Raw genomic sequence first — 26,047 nt, 5'->3', positions numbered from 1 at the left:
GTTTAGCTACAGCTGAGCCAGCATCCTGTCTCTGACAGGACAGTCACTGACACCGTCAGTGGTGGAAAGTAACTAAGTACATATACTCAATTCTGAGGTAAATCTACTTTACTTGAGTATTTTTTATACTTGAGTAAAATATACATTTTGTGATACTTTACACTTCACACTACCCTGCTATATCGGATTTTGTACTTTTTAAATCCACTACAATTATTTGAAAACTTACATTGCAGATTTAGATTATTATTACAAAACAAACCGTAGATTAGCCACTTTTTTTTATACTCGAGCTTTCCCCACAATAATAGACAACAGAAAAGACCCTAGTATAGAGCCCTGAGAGTAACACATGGTCTGATTACCCACCTAGATGATCAGTCTGACATTGTCTGATGAGCCGCACCGTGTCTGCTATCATGTGCTGCAAGACAAGACATAAAACATACCCACACCGTTCAACTGGCAGTCCGAGGTAATCCACTGAAACCATTATGAAAACAAAAACAAATGAATAATACATTTTAATAAAATAATCGATTTCGGCGGATGGGGAGGATTTGGACATGACAGTATACTCTATACTGTATAGACAAAATGCTTTAAAAATTGCAGAAGCTCACAATACGTTGTGATGCCACGTGTTGTGAGCTTGTAGATCGGCTATTTTCGCTATATGTATATGCGCGACACCGTTGTACGACAAAGTATAAAATAGGGCTTAAGTGGTTAATCGGACTAATCATTTTGTGGATTTCTAAAGAAGAGAATCTATTAGAAATGTTTCGCATCGATATACTGTACTGTATAAACATAAATATCCTAACAAGTTATTCTCAGCAGTTATTCAGTTAATCAAAGACGCATATTAACCACTAAGAAAATAATGGATAGTTGTAGCAGTAGTCCAGACTCATCAACACTTTGTCCATATGAGTGTTCTAGGCTCTGTTGACTCACCAGCTTTTCAAAGTTGACCAGATTATCATGAAATGTTTTGTTGCCTTCATGAATGAACGTGATATCTGCAAGAAACAACCACAGTCTAATTAGAATCAGTAAAACATGTATTTGTACATCTCTTTCTCTTGTTTTATACAGCACATACAGTACTCTATGAAAATATATGGTTACTAAATAGATATAATTATATAAATAACATCAATAATAGGTTTACATGGCAATTTAGGAGGCAATTTAGGAGTACATAGTTCAGCTACGGCACCATCTGGTGGACAAATTTGAAGTGACACACGTGAACAGAACTACAATGTGGCAGCTAAATGAAATAATGCTATTAAAAATAGAATATAGACATAGATGAGGACTGTGACGAATTGCCACAGTAACAGAATTGTGAAAATAGCCAATCTACAAGCTCACGACGCCTCGCATTGTCAGCTTGTAGATCGGCTATTTTCACAATATTGGAACCGAGTCAACCTAAATGTGATGTCTCGACTCCTACAATTCAGTACATGTCATGATGGGAGGTCCCCAGTTCAAATATGATTATTTTGTGGGGTCACGGCCTGAAAAGTTTGGGAACCTTTGATATACGTAGGTTATAACAGGGGTCTTCAACAGGGGGTCCGGGACCCCTAGGGGGTCCTCAGAGTTACTACAGGGGGGCTGCCAAATCTTTGTATGATGGGAATTGTTTTTTGTACATCAACCACTTGATCCCTAGTATCCTTATTCTGAGGGGAACATTAGCCGATAATAGCACATCTAGGCTACAAGTTCACAACATCTCACGCTGCGAGGCGTTGTGAACTTTTAGATCTGCTATTTTCGGCAAAGAGGTTTGGTGCAGTAGAGTTACATGTCTGAAAATACACATTCAAAACATAACATCAATCCAACACAGTGCTGTCAAACAATTCTATGAAGCTATATGAAATCTATGAAAAGGTTGAATCTGCACAAAACACAATTTTATACAATATGTAGTGGGGCTTCATCTCTCTCAGCGAAGGGGTCCTTGGCCTGAAAAACGTTGAAGACCCCTGGGTTATAATATATAACGGGGGTAATGAACACACACCTTTCAGCAACAGAGGGAGGAAGGGAATCTTTGGAGCCTTCATCTTCTTAAAGGAGTCTCTGTAGGCCTTGTGGTTTAGAGAGGGATCCTGGGAACAGATTATCTCTTATTATTATAATATAATAATAATATGTGTCAGAAAGATGAGAGAAATATGTGTAATGCTCAATTTATGTCCCGTTATACGATGGTCGTGTACTGAAAATAACAGATCTACAAGTTCAGCGTGAGACACTGGCAACTACAACGAAGTATATGGTCTCTGTCGGGTGGAAACCTCATATGTCCAAAACTATTACTTTTCAGGATTCAAATACAAAAATCACAGCCAGTGTGAGCGCTGCCTTTGATGCGTTAATTTCATTAAGCTATATATGAACAAGAGGAACACCGGATCCTTCTAAAACAATGCGCTGTGGGCCTGAACCTTCCCCTTAGATAGACTTTGAATATGGTTGCCTTTTTGTGCCTATGCATCTGTGTGAATATGAGCTATATGGAGTGTGTGGTGACTTGTGTCTTATTTGGCTATGTTTTTTATTAATACTTTTTTTTTTACAATGGAACTGGAGGAACCCCTCCCCCCCTACTTTTCTGTCCTTGTCAGTTTTGTTTTGTTAAGAGTATGTCTATGTCAGTTGTTGTACTGTATGTGGGGAAAGAAATCAATAACAATATTTTTTTTATTTTTTTTTAAGAACTAGAGGAACAATGTTAAATCTTGTCCATTCATTTCAAATGCTCATACATACATACAGACATACGGCACCGCTCTAAAAGTAGCAGATCTACATGCTCAAAACACGTGGATCTGCTTCGTTTGATGCTTTTATGTGACGCTGTAGTATGATCAAGTGGGGCATTAATTTATATAAAAAAAAAAAAAAAGTTAGAATGTGGAGATAAGAGCTTTCTGCCCGACAGCAATGATATATACGTATCAGGTTTAAAAGTGCATGTTTTACTTTGAGGCCTCACAGGTTGCGGGTTAGGATTACATATTTAACGGTTAGGTTTAGAGGTTGGAGTCAGGATTACATATTTAACGGTTATGGTTTAGAGGTTGAGATTAGTATTACATATTTAACAGTTATAGGTTTAGAGGTTAGAGTTAGTGTTACATATTTAACGGCTATAGGTTTAGAGGTTGGAGTTATAGAGTTATGCCTGATTTATACATAGTTGTGCAGCAGTGTCGCACACCAAAAATAGCCGACCTAGATCTGCTTTTTCGGTGTGCGACCCCAGGCACACAACAGGGTAGAACTCTAGCTTTTGTAAGCGTGTGTGTGGCTGCCTACATGCATGCATGCTTGTGCACGTGTGTGTGTGTGTGTGTGTGTGTGTGTGTGTGTGTGTGTGTGTGTGTGTGTGTGTGTGTGTGTGTGTGTGTGTGTGTGTGTGTGTGTGTGTGTGTGTGTGTGTGTGTGTGTGTGTGTGTGTGTGTGTGTGTAATGAATGTTCAACTGTTTGCTTGCAGTATGAATTATTAAGAGGTTGTGTGAGCGGCCCAAGGCCAGGTTTACCCCATTTTACCCCTTTTTTGTGTCTGCAAGGAATGTCATGTTTTTGAATCTGTAATGTATGTCAGCCCACAGCAACCTGGAGTTGACTCCCTAGAGAGCTGTGTGCGAGGCTAGTCATTATAAACCCTAGACCTAGAGATAGCTTAATGCTAAAGGGGGGGAAGACTTGCTTTCCCTGCCGAACTCATATCAAATCTTCCTTTCTGCCTTTTAGTCATAGCTTAATATTTTTCTCTGTGCTCAATTCTTAGCCTTTTAACTATGTCTCTTTTTTTTTTGTAAAGCGACTTTGGGTACTATGAAAAGCGGTACATAAATATAATACAGCACCCCCTTCAGTAAGTGTTTCGAAGTGCACCTACTGTCATCGTCTCTAATTCAGAGAACAGCTTTTTGAACTTCCCAGGAACTTTCTGTGGATAAAATAAATAAAAAATAGATTAAAACATGAGCCATCGTGCTTCCTTGGGTTCACGTAAACCCATAGAGCAGTGGTTCTCAATTGATTGCTTTTTTTCCCAATCAATCAATCAAACCATTGATCGTGACCATCTTTTACACTGTGGCTCTGTAGTTGGCGAGCTGTCTAGAAATGACTAATCTTGCTAAAAGTGCTGCTGTGGACCAGCCAGCACCAAATCTATTGTGCACACTGCCAGTAGGGCCAAGGATGCACCGTATCTATGGTTTCACATTACATTTTTTTTTTTTAATATATATTTTATAATGGAAGTGACAGAAGGGCGAATCGTCTCTGTCGGGTGGAAACCTCATATGTCCAAAGCTGTTTCAAATTCAAAAACAGCAGAACTAGCACATCCACAAGCTCAAAACACGTTGCTTAGCACCGCGTTTCGAGCTTGTAGATCTGCTACTTTTGATGCTTTTGTGTGACGCTGTAGTATGATCAAGGCATTCATTTACAAAAACTAGTTAAAATGTGGAGATTATTAGATATGCAGGTTTCTGCCCGACAGCAACGATACGTTATACAGTAGATGATGCCACCACATATAGATGATCCACAGTGGAGCCACACCGTTATACCATCTGTACACTGTCAGAGTTAAATGAACAGTAGAGATGTTACAGTACAGGTGTTACAGTACAGGTGTTACAGTACAGATGTTACAGAACCGATGTTACAGAACCGATGTTACAGAACAGATGTTACAGTACAGATGTTACAGTACAGAGGCTGCTTACCTCCCAGGTCAGGCTGAGGCGGCTGACCGCTGCCGTGTTCAGACCCATGATGATGGCAAACAGACAGTTGAGGTTCTTCTGGGCCTTACAGCTGAACAGAGCAGAACACAGTTACTGAGCTGTATAACCTTACATCTGAGCTGTTCAACCTTACAGCTGAGCTGTTTAACCTTACATCTGAGCTGTTTAACCTTACATCTGAGCTGTTCAACCTTACAGCTGAGCTGTTAAACCTTACAGCTGAGCTGTTCAACCTTACATCTGAGCTGTTAAACCTTACATCTGAGCTGTTCAACCTTACATCTGAGCTGTTTAACCTTACAGCTGAGCTGTTTAACCTTACATCTGAGCTGTTTAACCTTACATCTGAGCTGTTTAACCTTACATCTGAGCTGTTCAACCTTACAGCTGAGCTGTTTAACCTTACATCTGAGCTGTTTAACCTTACATCTGAGCTGTTTAACCTTACATCTGAGCTGTTCAACCTTACAGCTGAGCTGTTTAACCTTACATCTGAGCTGTTTAACCTTACATCTGAGCTGTTCAACCTTACAGCTGAGCTGTTTAACCTTACATCTGAGCTGTTAAACCTTACATCTGAGCTGTTCAACCTTACAGCTGAGCTGTTAAACCTTACATCTGAGCTGTTAAACCTTACATCTGAGCTGTTAAACCTTACAGCTGAGCTGTTTAACCTTACAGCTGAGCTGTTTAACCTTACAGCTGAGCTGTCTAACCTTACATCTGAGCTGTTAAACCTTACAGCTGAGCTTTCTAACCTTACATCTGAGCTGTATAACCTTACAGCTGAGCTGTTTAACCTTACAGCTGAGCTGTTTAACCTTACAGCTGAGCTGTCTAACCTTACATCTGAGCTGTTAAACCTTACAGCTGAGCTTTCTAACCTTACATCTGAGCTGTTTAACCTTACAGCTGAGCTGTTTAACCTTACAGCTGAGCTGTTTAACCTTACATCTGAGCTGTTTAACCTTACAGCTGAGCTGTTAAACCTTACATCTGAGCTGTTTGACCTCACAGCTGAGCTGTTTAACCTTACATCTGAGCTGTTAAACCTTACAGCTGAGCTGTTCAACCTTACATCTGAGCTGTTAAACCTTACATCTGAGCTGTTAAACCTTACATCTGAGCTGTTCAACCTTACAGCTGAGCTGTTAAACCTTACATCTGAGCTGCTAAACCTTACAGCTGAGCTGTTCAACCTTACATCTGAGCTGTTAAACCTTACAGCTGAGCTGTTCAACCTTACATCTGAGCTGTTTAACCTTACATCTGAGCTGTCAAACCTTACAGCTGAGCTGTTTAACCTTACAGCTGAGCTGTCTAACCTTACATCTGAGCTGTCAAACCTTACAGCTGAGCTGTTCAACCTTACAGCTGACACAGAGCAGAACACAACAATATGTTACTGAGCTGATAAACCTTGTAAACAAGGGGGTCTACAAGCGTCTTATCAATAAGGAACTTAAGGTGGATAAGTGACCACCGTGTATGACTAACTGGAGCGTTCTTCATGAGAGGGTCTGCTAAATCAGTGTCCCCCCCCCCCCCCCGCCCAAAAAAGGGTAAATATAATGTTTTGCAGCTTCATTGATTAATTATTTCATAATGTATTGTTGTAAGTCTGGATCCAGGAAGACACCACATTTCTCTTTTGGTTCTGGAGCTGAAAAGGTTTGAGAGCTAATTGCTCTTTAGTGTGATGTGAGTAGTTCAACAACCCGCCACTGGAGGGGGCAGCATTCCCATGTTAACTTCCCTGTGCCACTGAGAGAGACACCACTGAATGTGTATTGCTGCACAAGGCCACTGGTGGAAAGTAACTAAGTGCATTTACTCAAGTACTGTACTGGCAATTTTAGGTATTTTTACTCTACGTGAGTACTAACTCAAAGCAAATATTCAACGTTTTACTCCGCAACATTTTTTTTGAAAGCTTCAGTTACAATTAACTTTATAGGTTTAGATCATGAACCAATTAAGACCTATTTTATACTTTGTCTATTCAAAAAGAGCTGATCTACAAGCTCACAATGTGTCCCGTTTTGTACTATTTTCGAATGTTTGAAAGAAATTACAAAATTATGAAATGCGCCATTCATAATTAATACTTTTAGTTTGGGACCTCAAGTATTGTTTTGAGTTCAATACGTTTGTACTTTTACTCAAGCAAACTGTTTAATATAGTTTAATATATAGCACTTTTACTTACTTAACAGAGTATTTCTACATTGTGGTATTGATACTTTTACTTAACTTCACCCATTTTAAACTCTTATAACTGGTCCTCACTAACTAGCTCATTATAATATGTCACCATTTTTGTCTACTCACTCTGTGTCTCAGAGGAGGGCTGTGGACAGTTCAGAAAACCACCTACCAGTGACATCATCGGTAGGTGGGTTTGGTCATTTCAAACAAGATTTGAAATTTTGTATTGAATATTTTATGAATGTGAAACTTTCCAGGAAGAGAAAGCCTACAGTTTCAATTAGCTTGGAAACTGATGATGTAGGCAGGTTTCTGAACTGTCCACAGCCCTCCTCTGAGACACAGACTGAGTAGACACAAATGTTACCATTTTATAATGAACATTAACGCGAACCAATTATATGAAGATAGGTTGAAAATGGGTGAAGTGGTCCTTTAACCGCTTAAACTCCATATGGTTGACTGGAGTCCCTCAGGGCTTCATACTAGCGTCTTTTCTGTTTTCTGAGCATGTGGATATGCAATTTTCTGCGAAAGCTTTCCCCACAATACGGATGCTGCATGGGGTTTAAATGGTTAAGTGATAAACGTCTTCCTCCACGTACTGCACAAGGCCAGCAGTGCTGTATAGCAGTGGTTCTCAAACTTTGAGAACCACTGCTGTACAGAACAGTGAGGTCAGCATTGAAACCACCAGATCAATGGCGTTCAGCAGGTAGTCGATGAGGTAATGAGCTAATGACTCACTGTGCAGCGATCTTGATGAACTTCTTAATGAGCTGGACTCGTTTGCAGAGGGCGGGGCAGAGCAGCACCTCCGTGGCCACCCACAGCTGCACCTCGTTGCAGCGCTGCAGGAGCTGCTCCAGCGCCGCCGTGTGGCCGCTGCCGGCGTGGCGGCTGAATATGAAATACACCAGCTCTTGCTGTAAAAAAACAGGATGGAAATCAAATTGAGGATTTCTTAACAAACCTCCCTTGCTGTAAAAAAAAACAGGATGGAAATCAAATGGAGGATTTCTTAACAAACCTCCCAACTTCAAATTACTTTATTTTCCTTAAGGAAAACGTTGTTTATGCAGTGGTTAAAAAACTACAGTACAAACAAAACAAAACAGCAATTCAAAAGCACAACACTTTAAAAATCACACATGTCCGTGTGTGTATGCAACCTATCCTAAATTAAGTTAGGATAGAGCAGTAATTCAAGCAGAAATGTCAGAGAGTGAGATCAACTCAGATATTAAGTGTCAATGGCCTATATGCACCACAAAGGAGCAAAACGCTAAGTCAAGTCAAGGAAATCAAGTAATTCAATGCCATACAACAGGGGTCTTCAACAGGGGGTCCGGGCCCCTAGGGGGTCCTCAGAGTTACTACAGGGGGTCCCCCAAATCTTTGTGTGACAGGATATGTTTTTTTGCATTAGCCACTTGAACCCTACAGCATCCCTATTCTAAGGAAAACTTTAGCCAAAAATAGCAGATCTACACGCTCACAACGCCTCACGATTCAGATGTAGATCTTGTAGATCAGCTATTTTCGGCAAAGAGAGGGAAAAAAGAAGAGACCAAGTACAAGAGAGTGAAAGGTCAAGTTTCCTAAGTATTGACGGTTTAAGTGGTTAGACGTCTTACAAATACACATTAACATCTATGAAAGGGGGGGGTGGGGGGTCCTGCTTGAAGACCCCTGCCATACAACACACATTTATTTCACAGTATAGCTCAGCTTAGAATACCGGCCTTGAACATTCCCAGCGGCCACGGTATCTCTTTGTTAGCGCGACATTCACAGCTGATCAAACAGACCTCGTGTATGGAGTTGAAGATGGTCCAGTCGAAGTTGGTGAGAGCCACAGCCACGTCCCATGTGTTCATGCCGAGCATGCGGCCCGTCCTCTGCTGCTGCTCCCAGTTGTCAGTGACTGGACTCTGCAGGACGGACAAACAGTGGTCTTAAACCCTTTAAGACCTGAGGCGATTCTTAAAAATGTTTTCTAAATCCTAACAGTTTTTTGAAAAAAAGAAAAAAAAATGTTTTCAAAATGTTTAAAAAATAGCCAAAGAAATCTAAAGTGACACAGATGCGTTCCAGGTCTTAATGGGTTAAACCAGGGGTATTCAACTAGATTAGGCAGGGGGCCACAACTGTAAAATAATTTGGAGTTGGGGGCCACACAATTTGCGCGCGTGCGCAAAGCGCACGCGCGCGAAATTTTTCGGGTCTAATTCGGGTCTAATTCGGTCTAATTCGGGTCTAATTCGGGTCTAATTCGGTTCTATTTGACCAATATAAATCACCCTTTTTTCGGGTCTAATTCGGTTCTATTTAAGGTTCTAAGTTAAGTTCCAATGAAAGATGGCCTTTCAAGAACTAATGAAGGATAAATAATTTGTACTGTTTTAACTTTGATAACATAAATCAAAGTTAAAATAAATAATAATTATGAAAAAAAAAAAAAAAAAAAAAAAAAAAAAATTTTTTTTTTTTTTTTTTTTTTTGGGGAATATGGCCAGGGGCCACAAGGAAGCTCCTCGCGGGCCGCACGTGGCCCGCGGGCCGCCAGTTGAATATCTATGGGTTAAACCCAGTGGTTCTCAGACCTTTTCACGCCAAGGACTCCCAAAATGTCAAGGACCCCCAAATTTATATTTATTTGGCGGCGGACCCCCCATCTGATGCAAAATGTTTTGTGCCAGGGACCCCCATACAAGATTTGTGCTGTTAAAATGTTTCATCTAACAAACGTCAAGTCGCGACGCATTGTGAGTTTGTAGATCGGCTGCTTTCACATAGCCTAATAACTAATGGGGACCCCTGGCTGGAACCCACTCAAGGACCCCCCCACTTTGAGAGCGACTGGTGTAAACATGTATGCCGTTGCTGTCAGGCAGAAACGTCAGCCATAAGCATCAAAAGTAGCAGATCTACAAGCTCAAAACATGGCGCGAAGCGACACGTTTTTGAGTTTGTAGATCTGCTACTTTAGCTGTTTTGGGAATTTGAATCCTGAAAAGTAACAGTTTTGGACATATGAGGTTTCCACCCGACAGAGACGAAATGTATTTCTCAACTCCAGTCCAGCTACGTTTCTATACAACCATAAGGGGTTAAATGCACATTGGTGCCTCGGGTCTATACGTTTGTTTGTGATTAATTCGATCAGTGGTTCTCAACGCGCTGTCCAGGGACCGCCGGGGGCCCTTTGGCGGCGTTCCAGCGGTCCACAGCTAAATGATTGATAGCTAAATCATCACCGTAATTACATGTACTGTACAAGTACAATAAATACAAATGCAGAACTACAGGAATGGCTATTTTGAGCAGAATTTCACCGTAATCTCTATACCTGCAGTACCGATCCTTATGGGATCGAATCATATCTAAATAAAATGTTCTTAGAATAGGGTCCCAGGATTAAAATGATTTTCAAATGGGGGTCCGTGACCATATCAGGTCCTTAAAATGAAAAAGGTTGAGACTCACTGGATTGAATAATATAATTATATCCACACACAGTTCATAGGTTATACTAGTAGACAATATTTCTTTTTATTTCTATAATTTTTATCCCACAATGTTGTAAAAAAGAAAATTCGCCCAGTGCCAATTGCCTAAGCTTGTAATCCTGGGCACTACTCTCCCTCTGCCAGCCTGGGGAGAGCCCCGAACTGAACATGCAAACTCCACACAGAAAGGCCCTTTCACCAACCCCACCTAGGGTATGGGCACTGATGACGCGGAGGAGAGGACACGCCCCCAGCGCCCACAGCATCCCCGGCGGGAATAGTAGACAATACCATTCAGCATCAGTAGTGTATTTTTAAACCAGTGTTTGAGCATTCTAACTAAACTGAGTCATTGATATTAGTTACAGTATATAGATAGTTATATATTGTATATAGTTAGATATTAGTTTATATTATTGATATTAGTTATATAATTCTACAAAGCTCTGTGCAGGGCTCTATGCGAAGCTCTGTGCGGTGCGCCACGTTCTTCTCAGTGGCTGGAACAATTGATCTGCATTTGCACACAGCCATTGACCATCAGCATGTGCACGGAACACCGAAGCCCGTTTTTTTTCGCTTTCCCCAAATGTCAGCTGTTTATTAGCATTTTTATGTAAAAGAATGTCCCCATGGTTACGGCCCACCGAACTGTGGGATGGCCCCCCCGAGCTATGGGACGAATGATCAAACTGTGCATGCGTCGAATCCATAGACCCACTGTGTTACACTGTTGCCGTCTGCCACAAGCACACACAGAGAACGTGCTTAAACGTACGTGTGTGTGTGTGTGTATATACGTGCGTCTGTGTGGGTTTGCGTGTGTGTGTTCACTGTGGGTCCAGGACACGGCGACGGGACGCGCACGTGCGGGTCAATTTAGCCGTGTGTGTATGTCTCGTGTGTGTGTGTGTGTGTGGTGTGGGGGGGGGGGGGGGGGTGGGTTCGCGTGTGTGTGTTCACTGTGGGTCCAGGACGGCGCGATGGGACGCGCGTAAGTGCGGGTCCATCCGACCGTGTGTGTGTGTGTGTGTGTGTGTGTGTGTGTGTGTGTGTGTGTGTGTGTGTGTGTGTGGGGACGTGTCTGTTGGAACTGTTGCAGGTACCAACAGTCACTTCCCATCCCTGATATATACTGTCTGTGCACAGCGCATAACCCAAACTGCATATACTTTGGGTGCTCATGTCCCCCGACGGGTACGGTCTAGTAGATATTAGTTTATATCATTATTGATATTACCACAGCCAGTTCACTCAGGTGCTTTCTGCACACGTGCAGCCTGCCCACCGGCGTCAGCGAATCAGAGTACAGTCTGTCATGTGGCTGGAGGAGGAGTCTGCCTGCAGAGAGAGAGAGAGAGGGGGGGGGGAGAGAGAGTGGGAGAGAGAGAGAGAGAGAGAGAGAGAGAGAGAGAGAGAGAGAGAGAGAGAGAGAGAGAGAGAGAGAGAGAGAGAGACAGAGAGAGACAGGGAGGGGGCAAGAGAGACACACACAGAGAGAGAAAGAGAGAGAGAGAGAGAGACAAAGAGAGGAAGGGGGCGAGAGAGACACAGGGGGAGGTAAACATCACAGGGACATAAAGCAACTGTGTGTGTGTGTGTGTGTGTGTGTGTGTGTGTGTGTGTGTGTGTGTGTGTGTGTGTGTGTGTGTGTGTCTCTCTGGTCCAGAGATAAGTGGACCTGCCACCAGGCTCCACAGTGTGACAGCCAAGCAGTTGACTTCCTGATAACACCATCATGTGACATGAATCAGGCTCCTCTCCCATATGTCTGCAGGATGAGGTTTATTTATGTAGCAGGAAATATGTGTGCTGTCTGGACGGATGGAGAGACGTTTGAGGTGGGTTTTCATGTGATTACATTCTCAGACGTTCATATCTGGGCCCTAGCATAATGTTAGATTGTTGCTGTCGGGTAGAAACCTCTTATCTCCATGTAATAATTGTTGTGTTTTTTTCTTAAATGAATGCCCTACTTGATCATACTACAGCGGCATACAAAAATAGTAAAAGTAGCAGATCTACAAGCTCGAAATGCAGCATTCTGAGCTCGTAGATCTACGTTTGCTATTTTTAAATTTGAATCCTGAAAAGTAACAGTTTTTGGACAATTATTATTATTTCCACCCGAAAGAGACGATTTACAACCTGCACCACTGGTGCTCAACGTTGGGTCCAGGGACCCCCAGGGGTCTTTGAGGGGGTTTTAGGGTGTCCCCAGATCAATTAGTTAATATAGCATCACAATCATTTTAACCACATTAACCCTGGCAAAACGTATTTTCAGATGTGGGTCCAAATACATATTAATTTGTATGAAAGAGTTTGAGAACCACTATACACAATGCAAATCCTCAGTGTTAATTTATCCATTTTTAACTCTTGAAAGTGTACAAATGTAACCAAATGGACCCATAATACTCAGAGTTAAAATATGAGGATTCTGAGAAAGTTGTAGGTCTTGAGACGTTCTCACAAGGTCACATTCAAAGATCAACTTTCACCACTTTCAACCCCTTTATTCTTAGTTGACGGTCCCCAGGGCTATATTAATACTTCAAACTCAAAACGTGTTGTGACCGTCTGCTATTTTCGTTGAATGTTTGCCCCAGAATAGGGACAATATGGGTTCATGTTGTTAATATAGTGACCACTGTGTCCATTTATTGAGTATAGTGTCTTGTTCAGGGCTGGATGTGGGAGCTCCAATTGCAGGGCTGGCATGCAGCCAAACAGGCTGAAAGTGGGTGCAGAATTCACCAGCCAACTACACTGTTTAACAAGCCAGCAGTAGGATGGTTACCTGCCAAAGTGTCTGGTTGGGAAGACAAACACAACACCAGCCCCAGGATCTATCTACAGCAGCAGCATTTGGCTGGAAGATACTGTTAACATCCTTCCCTATTGGCTGGTGGATATTGTTAACACCCGTCCCTATTGGCTGGTGGATGTTGTTAACATCCGTCTCTGTTGGCTGGTGGATGTTGTTAACATCCGTCCCTATTGGCTGGAGGATACTGTTAAGTTTGTTAACATCCTTCCCTATTGGCTGGTGGATACTGTCAACATTCTTCCCTATTGACTGGTGGATACTGTCAACATTCTTCCCTATTTGCTGGTGGATACTGTCAACATTCTTCCCTATTTGCTGGAGGATACTGTTCACATTCCACCCTATTCCAAGAATGGGATACTGTCAGATTTCGATGAGCGTGTTCACAGTGGGGTCATGCCTATGTTCCCTCAGCCCTAAGTTTACACTCCCTTCACAGTAAACACTATAGGATGCATGATACTGACATTTTGGCCCATAATCGATTACCGTAATTACTAATTAGTCAAAACGATCGATAGCAATACCAATACCCATTCTGGTGATTGCAATGTACTGTAAGTTTCCACACATGTGATACAGTAACTGTGATTCTGGGTGCAGATCAGACTTTAACTACCAGAGGTGTTGCCAGAAACACTCCAAAAAGCTTAAAGCAACTCTTGTATCCCTATACGAGGGATACAGAAGTGGGGAATATCCGCTTTATTTACAACTTGTTAAAATCCTCTCAGTATTCATTTACCTCTGAGAGTGTACACATATACGGGTCCATTTGGTTACATTTGTGCACTCTCAGAGATACACACACTGACAATTTTCTGTGTATTCATCTTCACAGCTTCCGAATTACACTCAACCGTCTTGAGAGACTATTTCAACACAGACATTTGACACTTTGAGGGTTAACTGTTGTGTGCAGTGTTTGTTTTGTTTTGTAAAGCGACTCTAGGGTATCTAGAAAAGCTCTAGAAATTGCATTTATTATTATTGTCTCCGCCAGGAGACATTGTTTTCACTTTCCGAGGGCCAAGCTAACATTGGTCAAGCCTCACGGGACACGTGACAATACGGTGAAATAGTGTGATCTGATTGGCTAGTGACGTATAGCGGCCTATATATACATGTGTCACTTTGAAAGAGTCTTAGCCTCTTTCAAAGTGAGGTAAGACAGGAATAATCACACTTACACAGACAGGACAGATAGGACACTTACATAGGACACTTACATAGACAGGACGGATAGGACACTTATACAGACAGGACGGATAGGACACTTATACAGACAGGACGGATAGGACACTTATACAGACAGGACGGATAGGACACTTATACAGACGGATAGGACACTTGTGTCATGTTACTATGACACAGTAACATGTTCTATTTTTTGTAAGAATTAGAACATAAGAAGTAGAACATTCCCAACATTCCCAAGTCTGCTGGCGGAGACTTGTGCTCCGAGGAGCACTTTTTCTAGTTAGTATTAGTATTACTATTTTACTCTATTATCTAAATGCCCAGAGTTTTCACAGTCTAATGTTGACAGGTACAGCATTGTTTTCCTTGACATGAAAAAGTCTTATTTACCTCCAGGGTAGGTGATGGCCACCAGCACCAGGTCCTGGTGAGGGGTGTCCATCCTCTCCGCCAGGGTGAGGATCATCTCCTGGGCCTCCACCCCAGCATGGACCTTCATGCTCATGTAGGAGTCCATGCTCACGTACACCTGGCACAGCACTGAGGAGGAGAAGAAGACAACCAGGTTACACTGCTTATTCCATTAAGACCGAACCGCATCTGTGTCATTTTTTCATTTCAGCTAAAAAAGCATTATTTTACACTTTGGCTATTCAAAAAAAGCAGCTTGTAGATCTGCTTTTCTTTTTTTTTATCGTGAAAATATGTGCAAATCTTTGTTTTAAACATTCTTAACTCAAATCTGTGCTTCTGGGGGGTCCCTGGAACAACATATTTTGAGATGGGGGTCAGCGGCCAAATACATATAAGTTTGGGGGTCCTTGACGTGGAAAAGTTTGAGAACCACTGATATAGCAACATGCGTTTTTTTTTTTAGAAAACTGATGGGATTTAGGAGACATTTGTAGAATGGACTTCAGGTCTTAATGGGTTATACGGACCATATAGGACACTGGTTCTCAGTGTGGGGGGTGTGGAGGAGGGGATCCTCAAGGGTCCTTGTGGGGGGGTCTTTGAATGTATCTTTTTTAAAGCGAACATTTGTAACTCAAATCTTTACTTCGGGGGATTCTACAAATGTCTTCAAAATCCTAACAGTTTCTTTTAAAAACAAACTTATGTTGATATAATATCAGTGGTTCTCAAACTTTTTTCATGTCAAGGACCCCCAAAATGATATGTATTTGTCGTCGTCGTCGTCGTCCCCCCATCTCAAAATATTTTGTTCCAGGGACCCCCAGAAAGAGTTAAAAATGTATAAATATATATTCAAAGACACACATTTTCATGATTATTTATTATCTGCAAGCCCATAGCGCTCGGTGCTCGCGCTATGAGCTTGTAGATCTGCTATTTTTGAATAGTCAAAGAAATCTAGAGTCACACAGATGCGTTCCCGGGTTAAATTAACCTTTAAACGCCAGCATCCGTATCACTGCGTCGCGTTGTGAGCTTGTCGATCGGCTATTTTCAGCGAAAGCTTTCCCCACAATAACATGGCAACAGAAGAGACCCTAGTGTAGAGCCGCTTAATCTATTTATGGTTTAAGAGTGGTTAAGACTGAGAATCATAGTGTAGATTAGAGTCCCATAGATACATACTGTATCAAATGGGGGTCTGTCATCCAATGCGTATTAGAATTGGCCCTCAGTCCTGTGATGTTGGCTTATTGATGATCCATTAAGACCGGGAACGCATGTCATTTTAAGATCTAAAAGCTCATGTATGAGCTTGTAGATCTGCTATTTTTTGAAAAATCTTGGAAAATGTCTGCAAATCTTTGAATATATATATTTTTAAAGCGAATATTTGTAACTCAAATCTTTGCTTCTGGTGGGTCCCTGGAACAAAACATTTTGAGATGGGGGTCCGCGACCAAATACATATATATTTTTTTTTCTTCTAAATCCTAACTAGTATGTTGCTATATCAGTGGTGAATTCAAGTCTCCATGGGGTGACTAATCGATAGAAACATTTTTTTTTTGGGTGAACTATCCTTTTAACCGTTTGTGAGTCGCTCTGTATTCGAGCATCTGCTAAATGCCTAAATTGCAATAAGGAACGAGGCAGAAGAGAAGAACACCATGCTGTGAAGCAGAGTTTATTTGCCTGTATCAGGTCTCCTCGGAGTTACATTATTGCTCTTGTACACTTTCCAAAGAAAACATAATTACACTCGCATAATTGAAAATATTAGATTAGATGATATCAAATAATATCAACAAAAGCTGTGTTGTCTTGGTAACCTCTCTGTAGTACTGTAGCAACAAACAGCTGCTACCCTGGTTGGTTTGTTAGTGTTGCCATGGTTACGTGCATTTTAATATGCCATGAGCATTGATTTGGAACGGTGATTGAACACATAAACCCTGTATAACTGTCCGGGGTCCCCCAGGAGTCTATACTTGGCCCCTCCCTCTACACCAAATCTCTTTGCCGATAATCCCTCCTAGTGAGTACGAGGAGGACCCCGGTTCGAATCCGACGCCCATCTCATGTCTCTCCTCTCTGGTTTCTTGTCTCTCTACACTGACATACATGTACCTGAAATGAAGCATAACATGGCAAAAAATGTAACTGCTGACCGGGACTATGTTTTAAGTCAGCGGTTCTTAACCTGTGGGTCGGCGACCCACACACAATTTATGGGCAGAAGAAAAGAAATGAAATGAAAAAAAAAAACATTACTGCAAAAGTAATCAACAAACTATAGTATAAAAACTGGTAAAACGTTGGCCAAATTGTCAAATCATATAAGAAAGAGGCAATTGCAAGGCGTTGTGAGCTTATTGATCGGCTATTTAAACAATATTTACCTGTGGAACCGAGTCAAACTAAATGTAATGCCACAACTCAATTCCAAGTGCTTATCAGTGTGGGGGGTCCCCAGTTCAAATTTGATTATTTTGGGGGGTCACGGCCTGAAAAGTTTGAGAACCACTGTTTTAAGTGACCCAGTATCTGAGTAGTTTTCCATGGCCATGGTGAATGATAATAGACCACTGAATAACAGAATAACAGATAAACAGATAAAGAATACATTTTCTATTGGATGCCATTCCAAACTGTCTGTCTACGGTTCATGTCATGCACTCTGATCGTGATCTCTGATGTTGTATTTTCCAACATTTAATGCAGTTATTCAAGTTGGACCCTATATTAGTAAATGCCCTTGAATACAGGATGTGTCATCAGTAGCCTATTCTTGTTTTTGAGGGTAGGTACCCTCCCAAAAAAACACAGTAATCCCGGTCTCTATATTGCCTCCCTCTGGTCAGCCTGATGGAGGGGAAAGGAACTGGTTGGAATAACATGTTCCTTCCACACACTACGTCCTACCGGGGAAACTCCCCCCTGTCAGGTGATAAGAAGCGGCTTGCTAGCTTCTCATGCATTGAAGGAGGCATGAGCTCAGTTCTGGGCTGGCAGAGGGAGAGTAGCGCCCAGGATTACATAGGCAATTGGCAAATTGGCTAATGGGTTACAAAATCGTGGGATCAAATAAAATAGAAAAATATATATATTATTGTTTTTGTTTTCCAGGAAAGACAAAATCTGCACTGGTGCTGCTGTTTTTGATGATTGAAACCAGAAAATAAATCAGAAATGACTCAAGTCCTTCAGAGGTTTTCCACTAAATACTTTCTTACCCTTCACACTCAAGTAATTATTTGGACGACAGCTTCTACTTCTACGTGAGTCGTTATTAAAACGTTACAGTTTTTTGGCTACTCCACCCAGTTCTGTTTGTGGCGACTGAGCGATTGCTATTGTTGTTCTCCTCGCCTTGGGAAGTCCCTGTGGTGCACACGCAGCACGCAATCTGACAACAATTTTGGGAACTACGCGCGAGGCGGGGAATGTGTGAAAGAAAGAAAGAAAGAAAGCTATTTCACGACTCACCTTCCTTGGTCTCCCTCTGTTGTGTCCCTCTGGAGCGCAGCCCGTTCTCTTTCGGGCTCAATTGGTGGAAAGGGGTTTTGCTCTGGAGGGAGGAGGAGGGGAATGCATGGCATTTCAGTACCTTTTCTGTTCCACTGCAGAGTTATGGCTTTAACAGGAAGTACAAACATAAGGACAATGGGGTCCCGATGCACACAGTCAATGTGTTTGAAAGTGTTCAGTCAGAATGCACTCTGTCATGGTACAGGATGAGACAATCACTGTGGACAATGAGGCGAGGATGCTTATGTGTTTGCCGTGACACAAGTATACATGCAATTTGTAAAAGAAATACGTAGCCCGCTAGCCAGCCTTATTGTATACACTGTAGGGTGATTTCCGAAACGTTGTTTGTTTATCAATATCTGCTCGGCCCTACAAGTGCAGTAACTAACTATACAAAAAAATCTAATCCAGGTTCGGTATTTACTGTAAGTCAGTGGGGGGTCCAAGGTGTCCCCAGCTAAATGAGTTCAAGGGGTCCCCAGCAAAATTAGTTAATAAAGCATCACAATCATCTTAAACCCTTTATCCATATTTTAAACGTTGTCTATTCAAAAATAGCAGATATAAAAGTTCATAGTGCGGCGCACAGAGTGCTCACTATGAGCTTGTAGATCTGCTATTTTTCCCTAGTGAACATTTTAACACAAATCTTTGCTTCTGGGGGTTCCTGGCACAACATATTTTCAGATAGGGGTCCGTGGCCAAATATTTATCAATTTGGGGGTCCTTGACGTGAAAAAGTTTGAGAACCACTGCTGTAAGTGACGTTTCACTACTTGTAATCTGTTCATGAGGTAGGCTGTTTGTTTATTATAGGCTCTATTCACAGCAGCCATATTATGAAGACATTCACAGGTGTTACCAATGATACTAATGAAGGCTCTGTTCCATTCTGGTCAAACAGAGTCAGGGTGCTGATATTGTGCATGTTGGCTCACTGGAAACACCAGTGGGTCTAAAGTTGGGGTCCAGGGACCCTCAAGGGCTTCCAAATTGGCCCCTTACAGGTGTGTAACTCTGAGAGTGTACAAATGGAACCAATGGACCCGTAAGCTTACGGGTCCGTTGGTTCCATTTGTACACTCTCAGAGTTGTGGGGGTCCCCAAAGGAGATGAAGGCTGCTTTGGCCTTTGAGACAAATACATGTAGTGTTGTAGTACTCTGTAAGGGCAGCTCAGTGTCAGCAGTATATTAGGCAGGAATATAGAGGATTTGAAGTCTTTAAGTCTTACCTTTCTGTTGGGGGAATATTCATCCGTTGTACTTGGGTGTGCGTAGGGTGGGGGTGAATGGAAGAGAAGACAGAAATCAATCTCAATTCTCAAACTATTCAAGCATTAATCCACATACAAGACATTTTTAACCACTTAAGCCCTATCTTCGTCTTACGACAAACGGCAGGAATAGCTATATTATACAAGCTGCATAATATAGGCAGTTTACAAGCTCACAACGTGTTGCGTTGTGACGCATTGTGAGCTTGTAGATCAGCTATTTTTGATGAACATTCCCCCCAGAAGAGGGATCCTATAGATTCCTCCCGAGTGGTTAAATATCCTGAAAGATTTTGGAAAATCTTGAAAATGTTGCCTCAAAATAGGGACACTAGAGTCAATGTAGTTACATTCCAGTATCAAAGACCGCAGTCCCTTCTTGTCTATTATTATTATTAACGCTGCGGCGGCGACAAGGTCCGGATGAGAGTGCTTTGTAGCTATTAGACCCTCCAATCTGAACCCGTCAATTAATCACGGCCGTTCTTATCAAGCCAGAGGCCCAGGACGGGCGTGATGGATGGTCCCTCTGGTGCATTAGCATCCCTCTGCAACAACCAGGGCTGGTTGGGCTGGCACAGAGCCCACCCTGAGGAGGGGGGGGGGGGTGGTATTTCCCACAAGCAAGTCACTCACTGATGAAACGTGTGGGGGATTTCGGAGCGGGGGGGCCGTCATCTAAATTACTCTCATCCTCAAAAAAAAAAAAGCAGAGAAAGTGTTGAGCGTGAATGTCAATGAGCTGTGTGTGGTTGTATTATATAACGCTGGTATCAGGGCAGAGTACAGAGGAAGAGGGTGGTGGCTGACGGAGGTTTTTGGGGACAGGAGGAGGAAGGGAGAGGAGGGCGGGGGAACGTGAGAGAAAGAACAGAGGTGGATGTGTGGAGACTGTTGTCTTTTATTGGTGAAGCACTTTGAAAGTGAAAGTTATCATCTATCACAGGTGGACAACAAACCGCTCTCTCCCACCCTACATAATATTCCTTCTTAAGCCCCATTTATACTTTGTTTAGCGGGCATGCACAAAGTACTGCGTCCTTGACCAGTCGTGAGCTTCTATATCAGCTATTTTGGGGGCGTGCAACACCGTCGTACCACGGATCATAAATGAGGCGTGTTGCTACTCCTCTGGTCACAGACTCTTTAATGGGGCTCTGTGAGAGAGCAAAAGATCACATTGGCTTTAATGGTCGACTGGGCTTGTTTTTCTCTAGATTAGAAAAAGAAAAGCTTGACTTTAATAGCCAGTCCCGCTTGGCAGCAGAAGAAGTCGCCAGAGAAGTCCCAGCCTCCTGCTGTCCTTTTTGACCCGGCTGAGAGAAACTCATACATAGTACGTGCTTTCTGCCGGTGATGCCCACACTCTGTAGTGACACCCATGTCCACCGCACTAAGAGAGAGAGGGTGCTGGGGATGTACAACTGGCCCTCCAGATTCTGACACAAAAAGTGAGAATATGGAGATAAGAGGTTTCTGCCCGACAGCAACAATATATATATATATATATATAGCAGCAGCATTGTCAGGAGAAATGATCTGTGTGGGCCTTTAATGGGAGGCAGGCAGGCTGGCTGAATGGAGGATGGTTCTGGGAGACAGCTATGATCAGGGGGGCTCTGAACAAAGGGGTGTGTGGGGGGGGGGGGGGGGGGTCTAGGGGGTGTGTGGATGTGGGGCGTGGTCGTTGTGTCTGGAGACTGGCCTGACAGAAGGCCTGGGTTGTTTAAACACAGAGGTCATAGTGCGAGGCGGTGCTTATCTTCATTAAGCCTTGATTGAACAAGAACGTCTAGTGGAGCACAGGCCCCCTGTGTGTGTGTGTGTGTGTGTGTGTGTGTGTGTGTGTGTGTGTGTGTGTGTGTGTGTGTGTGTGTGTGTGTGTGTGTGTGTGTGTGTGTGTGTGTGTGTGTGTGTGTGTGTGTGTGTGTGTGTGTGCCTGCGGTTCTTTCTCCAGTGTGGATACGCTCCTGGTCTTTAGCGTGCGTGCGTGCGTGCGTGCGTGCGTGCAGAGGGCTGAGGAGAGGTTTCAGCACCAGAGACAGTGCAATACATACAGTACGTGTCACTGCCCGCCCCTGCCGGTTCTCTGATTTTTTTATTTTTAAATAGGCTCTGTCATGATTAATTGACCACATATATGAAGTTAAACAACTCAATTATATCCAAACAATATCTTAAAAGTAAATTCTGTGCCTCAAAAAAGAAGTTTGAGAGCGTTTTAAAGTTTTAAAACCAAAACCAAAAACAGCGATAGACAAGATGGCGGCCCGTTCCATTTTTGTCGGCTACACTCAGTTCCATTCGGTTTCACTCAAACTCGCCACCTGATTGGCCAACCTTCGCTGTCAATCACAGAACATTGAGCGAGGATGCTGATAAGGACAGTTCATGTTATAAACTGTGGAGAAACGCCCAGACAGGCCTGTAGGCCAGACTCACTTCTGAAAACAAATGGAAATGAGTTTTCCGGGGTTTACCAGGCTACCTGTTTTCATCCTCACTCAACTTGATATGATGACACCTCAGGTCTGATTGCCAGAGTGGTGACAGCCTGGTCTGATCAGCCCAACCCTATAAATGTTTGCTGAACCTCTCCTCAGATGAAACTCACTCCCTTGGTGAATGGACGCAGGCTCGGGCGGTTGAATTAAGGACTTTTACTTGTAACAGAGTATTTCTACATTGCCGTATTGATACTTTTACTTAACTCATTGACTGCCATTGACGATTATACTCGTCATTTTAATCCAAGGCTCACACCGCCATTAACGAGTCACTCGTCATGTGGTGTTTTCAGTGGTTTACGATAGAGGGCGCTCTTCCGCAGCCTGTGAATGATCCCATTATCGCCGAAGAAGAGTACAGCCAAAGATCATGTGATCACAACAAAATCAAGATGGTTTAGTTACCGTAAAAATAAAACTTTCTCTGCTTTTTGTAGATTTTTGGTGAAAACAAGCTACATTCAACTGCCAATAACTATGGAACGGATTATCGCGACAGCACAATTATTTTTCTCCGATTCTACGAGACTCTACTACGTCTTTTAAAGTGATCGGCGGGTGGATCGTTGTGAAGAATAGTATTCTAAGATTTTTCAAAGGTTATTGAAAACGCTCGGAATCGCTAGCAAGGGCAGCTGTAGACAATGTTTTAACTCAGTGGCAGTTAATGTTAATAGGTTGGTGTGGAAACTCTATATTTTAGTTCCGCATTTAAAAAAAAAGATTCGGTTCATTCGGTATGGACCGTTCGGTTTGGTACACCGATGTGGTTTGGTACTTTACACCCCTACTAGGAGGAGGTTCTTTCTCCAGTGTGGATACGCTCCTGGTCTTTAGAGAGTCGAACCGACTGAAGCTTTTGTCACACCGTTTACAGTGTAAAGGTTGTTCTCCCGCGTGGACACGCTGATGTCTTCTCAGGTGATCTAAAAACTGAAACTCTTGTCACACAGTTTACAATAGAAAGGGTTTTCTCCAGTGTGAATACGCTGGTGTCTCTGTAGCTTACCTAACTCATTGAAATTCGTGCCACACTGTCTACAGTGGTAAGGTTTTTCTCCTGTGTGAATACGCTGGTGTTTCTTCAAGTCACCTGACTGACTGAAACTCTTGCCAGGCTGTTTACAGTGGAAAGGCTTTTCTCCTGTGTGAATACGCTGGTGTTTCTTCAAGTCAGCTGACTGACTGAAACTCTTAAAACACTGTTTACAGTGGAAAGGTTTTTCTCCAGTGTGGATACTCTGGTGTGTCTTCAGGTTACCAGAGTGACTGAAACTCTTGCCACACTGTTTACAATAGAAAGGTTTTTCTCCAGTGTGACTACGCTGGTGTCTCTGTAGTTTACCTATCTCAATGAAATTCTTGCCACACTGTTTACAGTGGTAAGGTTTTTCTCCTGTGTGAATACACTGGTGTCTCTTAAAGTCACCTAAGTGACTGAAACTCTTGTTACAGTTTACAGTGGAAAGGTTTTTCTCCAGTGTGAATACTCTGGTGTGTCTTCAGGTGACCAGAGCGACTGAAACTCTTGCCACACAGTTTACAGTGGTAGGGTTTTTCTCCTGTGTGAATACGCTGGTGTATTCTATTGTACGCTGGTGTATTTCTCCTGTGTGAATACGCTGGTGTATCTTCAAGTGACTTGACCGACTGAAACTCTTGCCACACTGATTACAGTGGAAAGGTTTTTCTCCTGTGTGAATACCCTGGTGTATCTTGAAGTCACCTGACTGACTGAAACTCTTTCCACACTGTTTACAGTGGAAAGGTTTTTCTCCAGTGTGGATACTCTGGTGTGTCTTCAGGTTACCAGGGCGACTGAAACTCTTACCACACAGTTTACAGTGGTAGGGGGGGGGATCTGACACTTCAAAACAAAGGGGATCTGACACTTCTCCGCTTCGCGGAAGGGTCTCCTGGTTCCCTTGTTCTCCTGTGTGAATACGCTGGTGTCTCTTAAAGTCACTTAACTGACTGAAACTCTTGCCACGCTGTTTACAGTCGTAAGGTTATTCTCCTGTGTGAATACGCTGATGTGTCTTCAAGTTACCTAACTGACTGAAACTTTTGCCACACTGTTTACAGTGGAAAGGTGTTTCTCCTGTGTGAATACGCTGGTGTTTCTTCAAGTCACCTGACTGACTGAAACTCTTAAAACACTGTTTACAGTAGAAAGGTTTTTCTCCAGTGTGGATACGCTGGTGTGTCTTCAGGTTAACAGAGTGACTGAAACTCTTGCCACACTGTTTACAATAGAAAGGTTTTTCTCCTGTGTGAATACGCTGGTGTTTCCGTAGATTACTTAACGCATTGAAATTCTTGCCACACTGTTTACAGTGGAAAGGTTTTTCTCCTGTGTGAATACGCTGGTGTATGTTCAAGTCACCTGACTGACTGAAACTCTTGCCACACTGTTTACAGTGGAAAGGTTTTTCTCCTGTGTGAATATGCTGGTGTATCTTCAAGTCACATGACCGACTGAAACTCTTAAAACACTGTTTATAGTGGAAAGGTTTTTCTCCAGTGTGGATACTCTGGTGTGTCTTCAGGTAACCAGAGTCACTGAAACTCTTGCCACACTGTTTACAATAGAAAGGTTTTTCTCCTGTGTGAACACGCTGGTGTCTCTTCAATTCACCTGACTGACTGAAACTCTTAAAACACTGCTTACAGTGGAAAGGTTTTTCTCCAGTGTGGATACTCTGGTGTGCCTTCAGGTGACCTAACTGACTGAAACTCTTGTCACACTGTTTACAATAGAAAGGTTTTTCTCCAGTGTGGATACTCTGGTGTGTCTTCAGGTGACCTAACTGACTGAAACTCTTGCCACACTGTTTACAATAGAAAGGTTTTTCTCCTGTGTGAATACGCTGGTGTTTCTTCAATATACCTGACTGACTGAAACTCTTAAAACACTGTTTACAGTGGAAAGGTTTTTCTCCAGTGTGGATACTCTGGTGTGCCTTCAGGTGACCTAACTGACTGAAACTCTTGTCACATTGTTTACAGATGTGAGTTTTCTTTCCTGTGTCAGTCAGATGACGTCTCTTTACTTCCGATTGCGTTAAAGTCTTGGTAGACTGTTGACTACTCAGTCTTGATTCTTCTGAGTTTCCTTGCTGCTGGCTCGTTGTTGGGAACAGTGGGTTCATTGTCAAAGAGGCTGCTATGCATGGGCTGTAATGGTCCAAGAATGTAACTAGTGATGTGTGACAATCCAGGATTGGCTCGGGGCAATTACCAGCTGAATATCAAGAGTATGGATCTCTGCTGGAATAGTTCCTCTGTAAAAAGGCTTCCTCAATGTCTCTCTCCATGTGTGTCATTCACACGGTGCGGTCTGGTTTTAAGCCGAGCTGATTCAAATCTCACGTCATCATTATGTTGTCACTATGATGTCAGCCATGCCCAAATATGGAGTTCAATTTACTGAGATAAAGTTTCAGGCCAATAAAGCTCAGTTGTCCTCCAGTATGAAATTAAGTTCTAACTTTAACAAAAAATATAGTCATAATTTATACCAGCTCGTGGCAAGCTAAACAATAACAACTGCAGTATTAACTAATTCAGTGCCAATGGGTGTAAAGGTGACTCTCCACCAAACAGACTACTTCAGACTGGTAGTCTGTTGGCAAAAGTTGGCATTTAGTTCAGCACAAGTAGTCGGCCATTGCGCACATTGTTGTGCTAATGCCTTCACTAGCCTGCAAGATCTTGCCAGTGTTGCCAGGTCTGCTTATTATAAGCGACTTTGGGTTTGT

The 26,047-nt window shown here is 42.6% G+C and overlaps 1 protein-coding gene across 2 annotated transcripts in view; it reads right to left on the bottom strand.

The window, feature by feature from the left end:
- rapgef5b (Rap guanine nucleotide exchange factor (GEF) 5b) overlaps window positions 1–26,047 on the bottom strand; it is a 64,750-nt gene that overhangs the window by 1,642 nt on the left and 37,061 nt on the right. The window contains exons 7-17 of one of the 2 annotated variants that reach the window (XM_084053159.1): window positions 19,738–19,768; window positions 18,460–18,541; window positions 14,944–15,093; window positions 11,761–11,861; window positions 8,820–8,942; window positions 7,756–7,934; window positions 4,780–4,870; window positions 3,936–3,986; window positions 2,048–2,135; window positions 961–1,025; window positions 370–424 (exon numbers count right to left, since the gene is read on the bottom strand). In XM_084053159.1, coding sequence (XP_083909285.1) covers window positions 370–424; window positions 961–1,025; window positions 2,048–2,135; window positions 3,936–3,986; window positions 4,780–4,870; window positions 7,756–7,934; window positions 8,820–8,942; window positions 11,761–11,861; window positions 14,944–15,093; window positions 18,460–18,541; window positions 19,738–19,768 — 1,016 coding nt within the window. Of the gene's footprint in view, window positions 1–369; window positions 425–960; window positions 1,026–2,047; window positions 2,136–3,931; window positions 3,987–4,779; window positions 4,871–7,755; window positions 7,935–8,819; window positions 8,943–11,760; window positions 11,862–14,943; window positions 15,094–18,459; window positions 18,542–19,737; window positions 19,769–26,047 lie in introns of those variants that run through there. The other variant, XR_014600508.1, reaches the window with a different exon arrangement.

The sequence above is a fragment of the Gymnoscopelus microlampas genome (assembly GCF_963454915.1).
Source record: "Gymnoscopelus microlampas genome assembly, chromosome: 3".
Lineage (NCBI taxonomy): Eukaryota > Metazoa > Chordata > Actinopteri > Myctophiformes > Myctophidae > Gymnoscopelus > Gymnoscopelus microlampas.
This window is presented reverse-complemented; position numbering and strand designations above follow the sequence as displayed.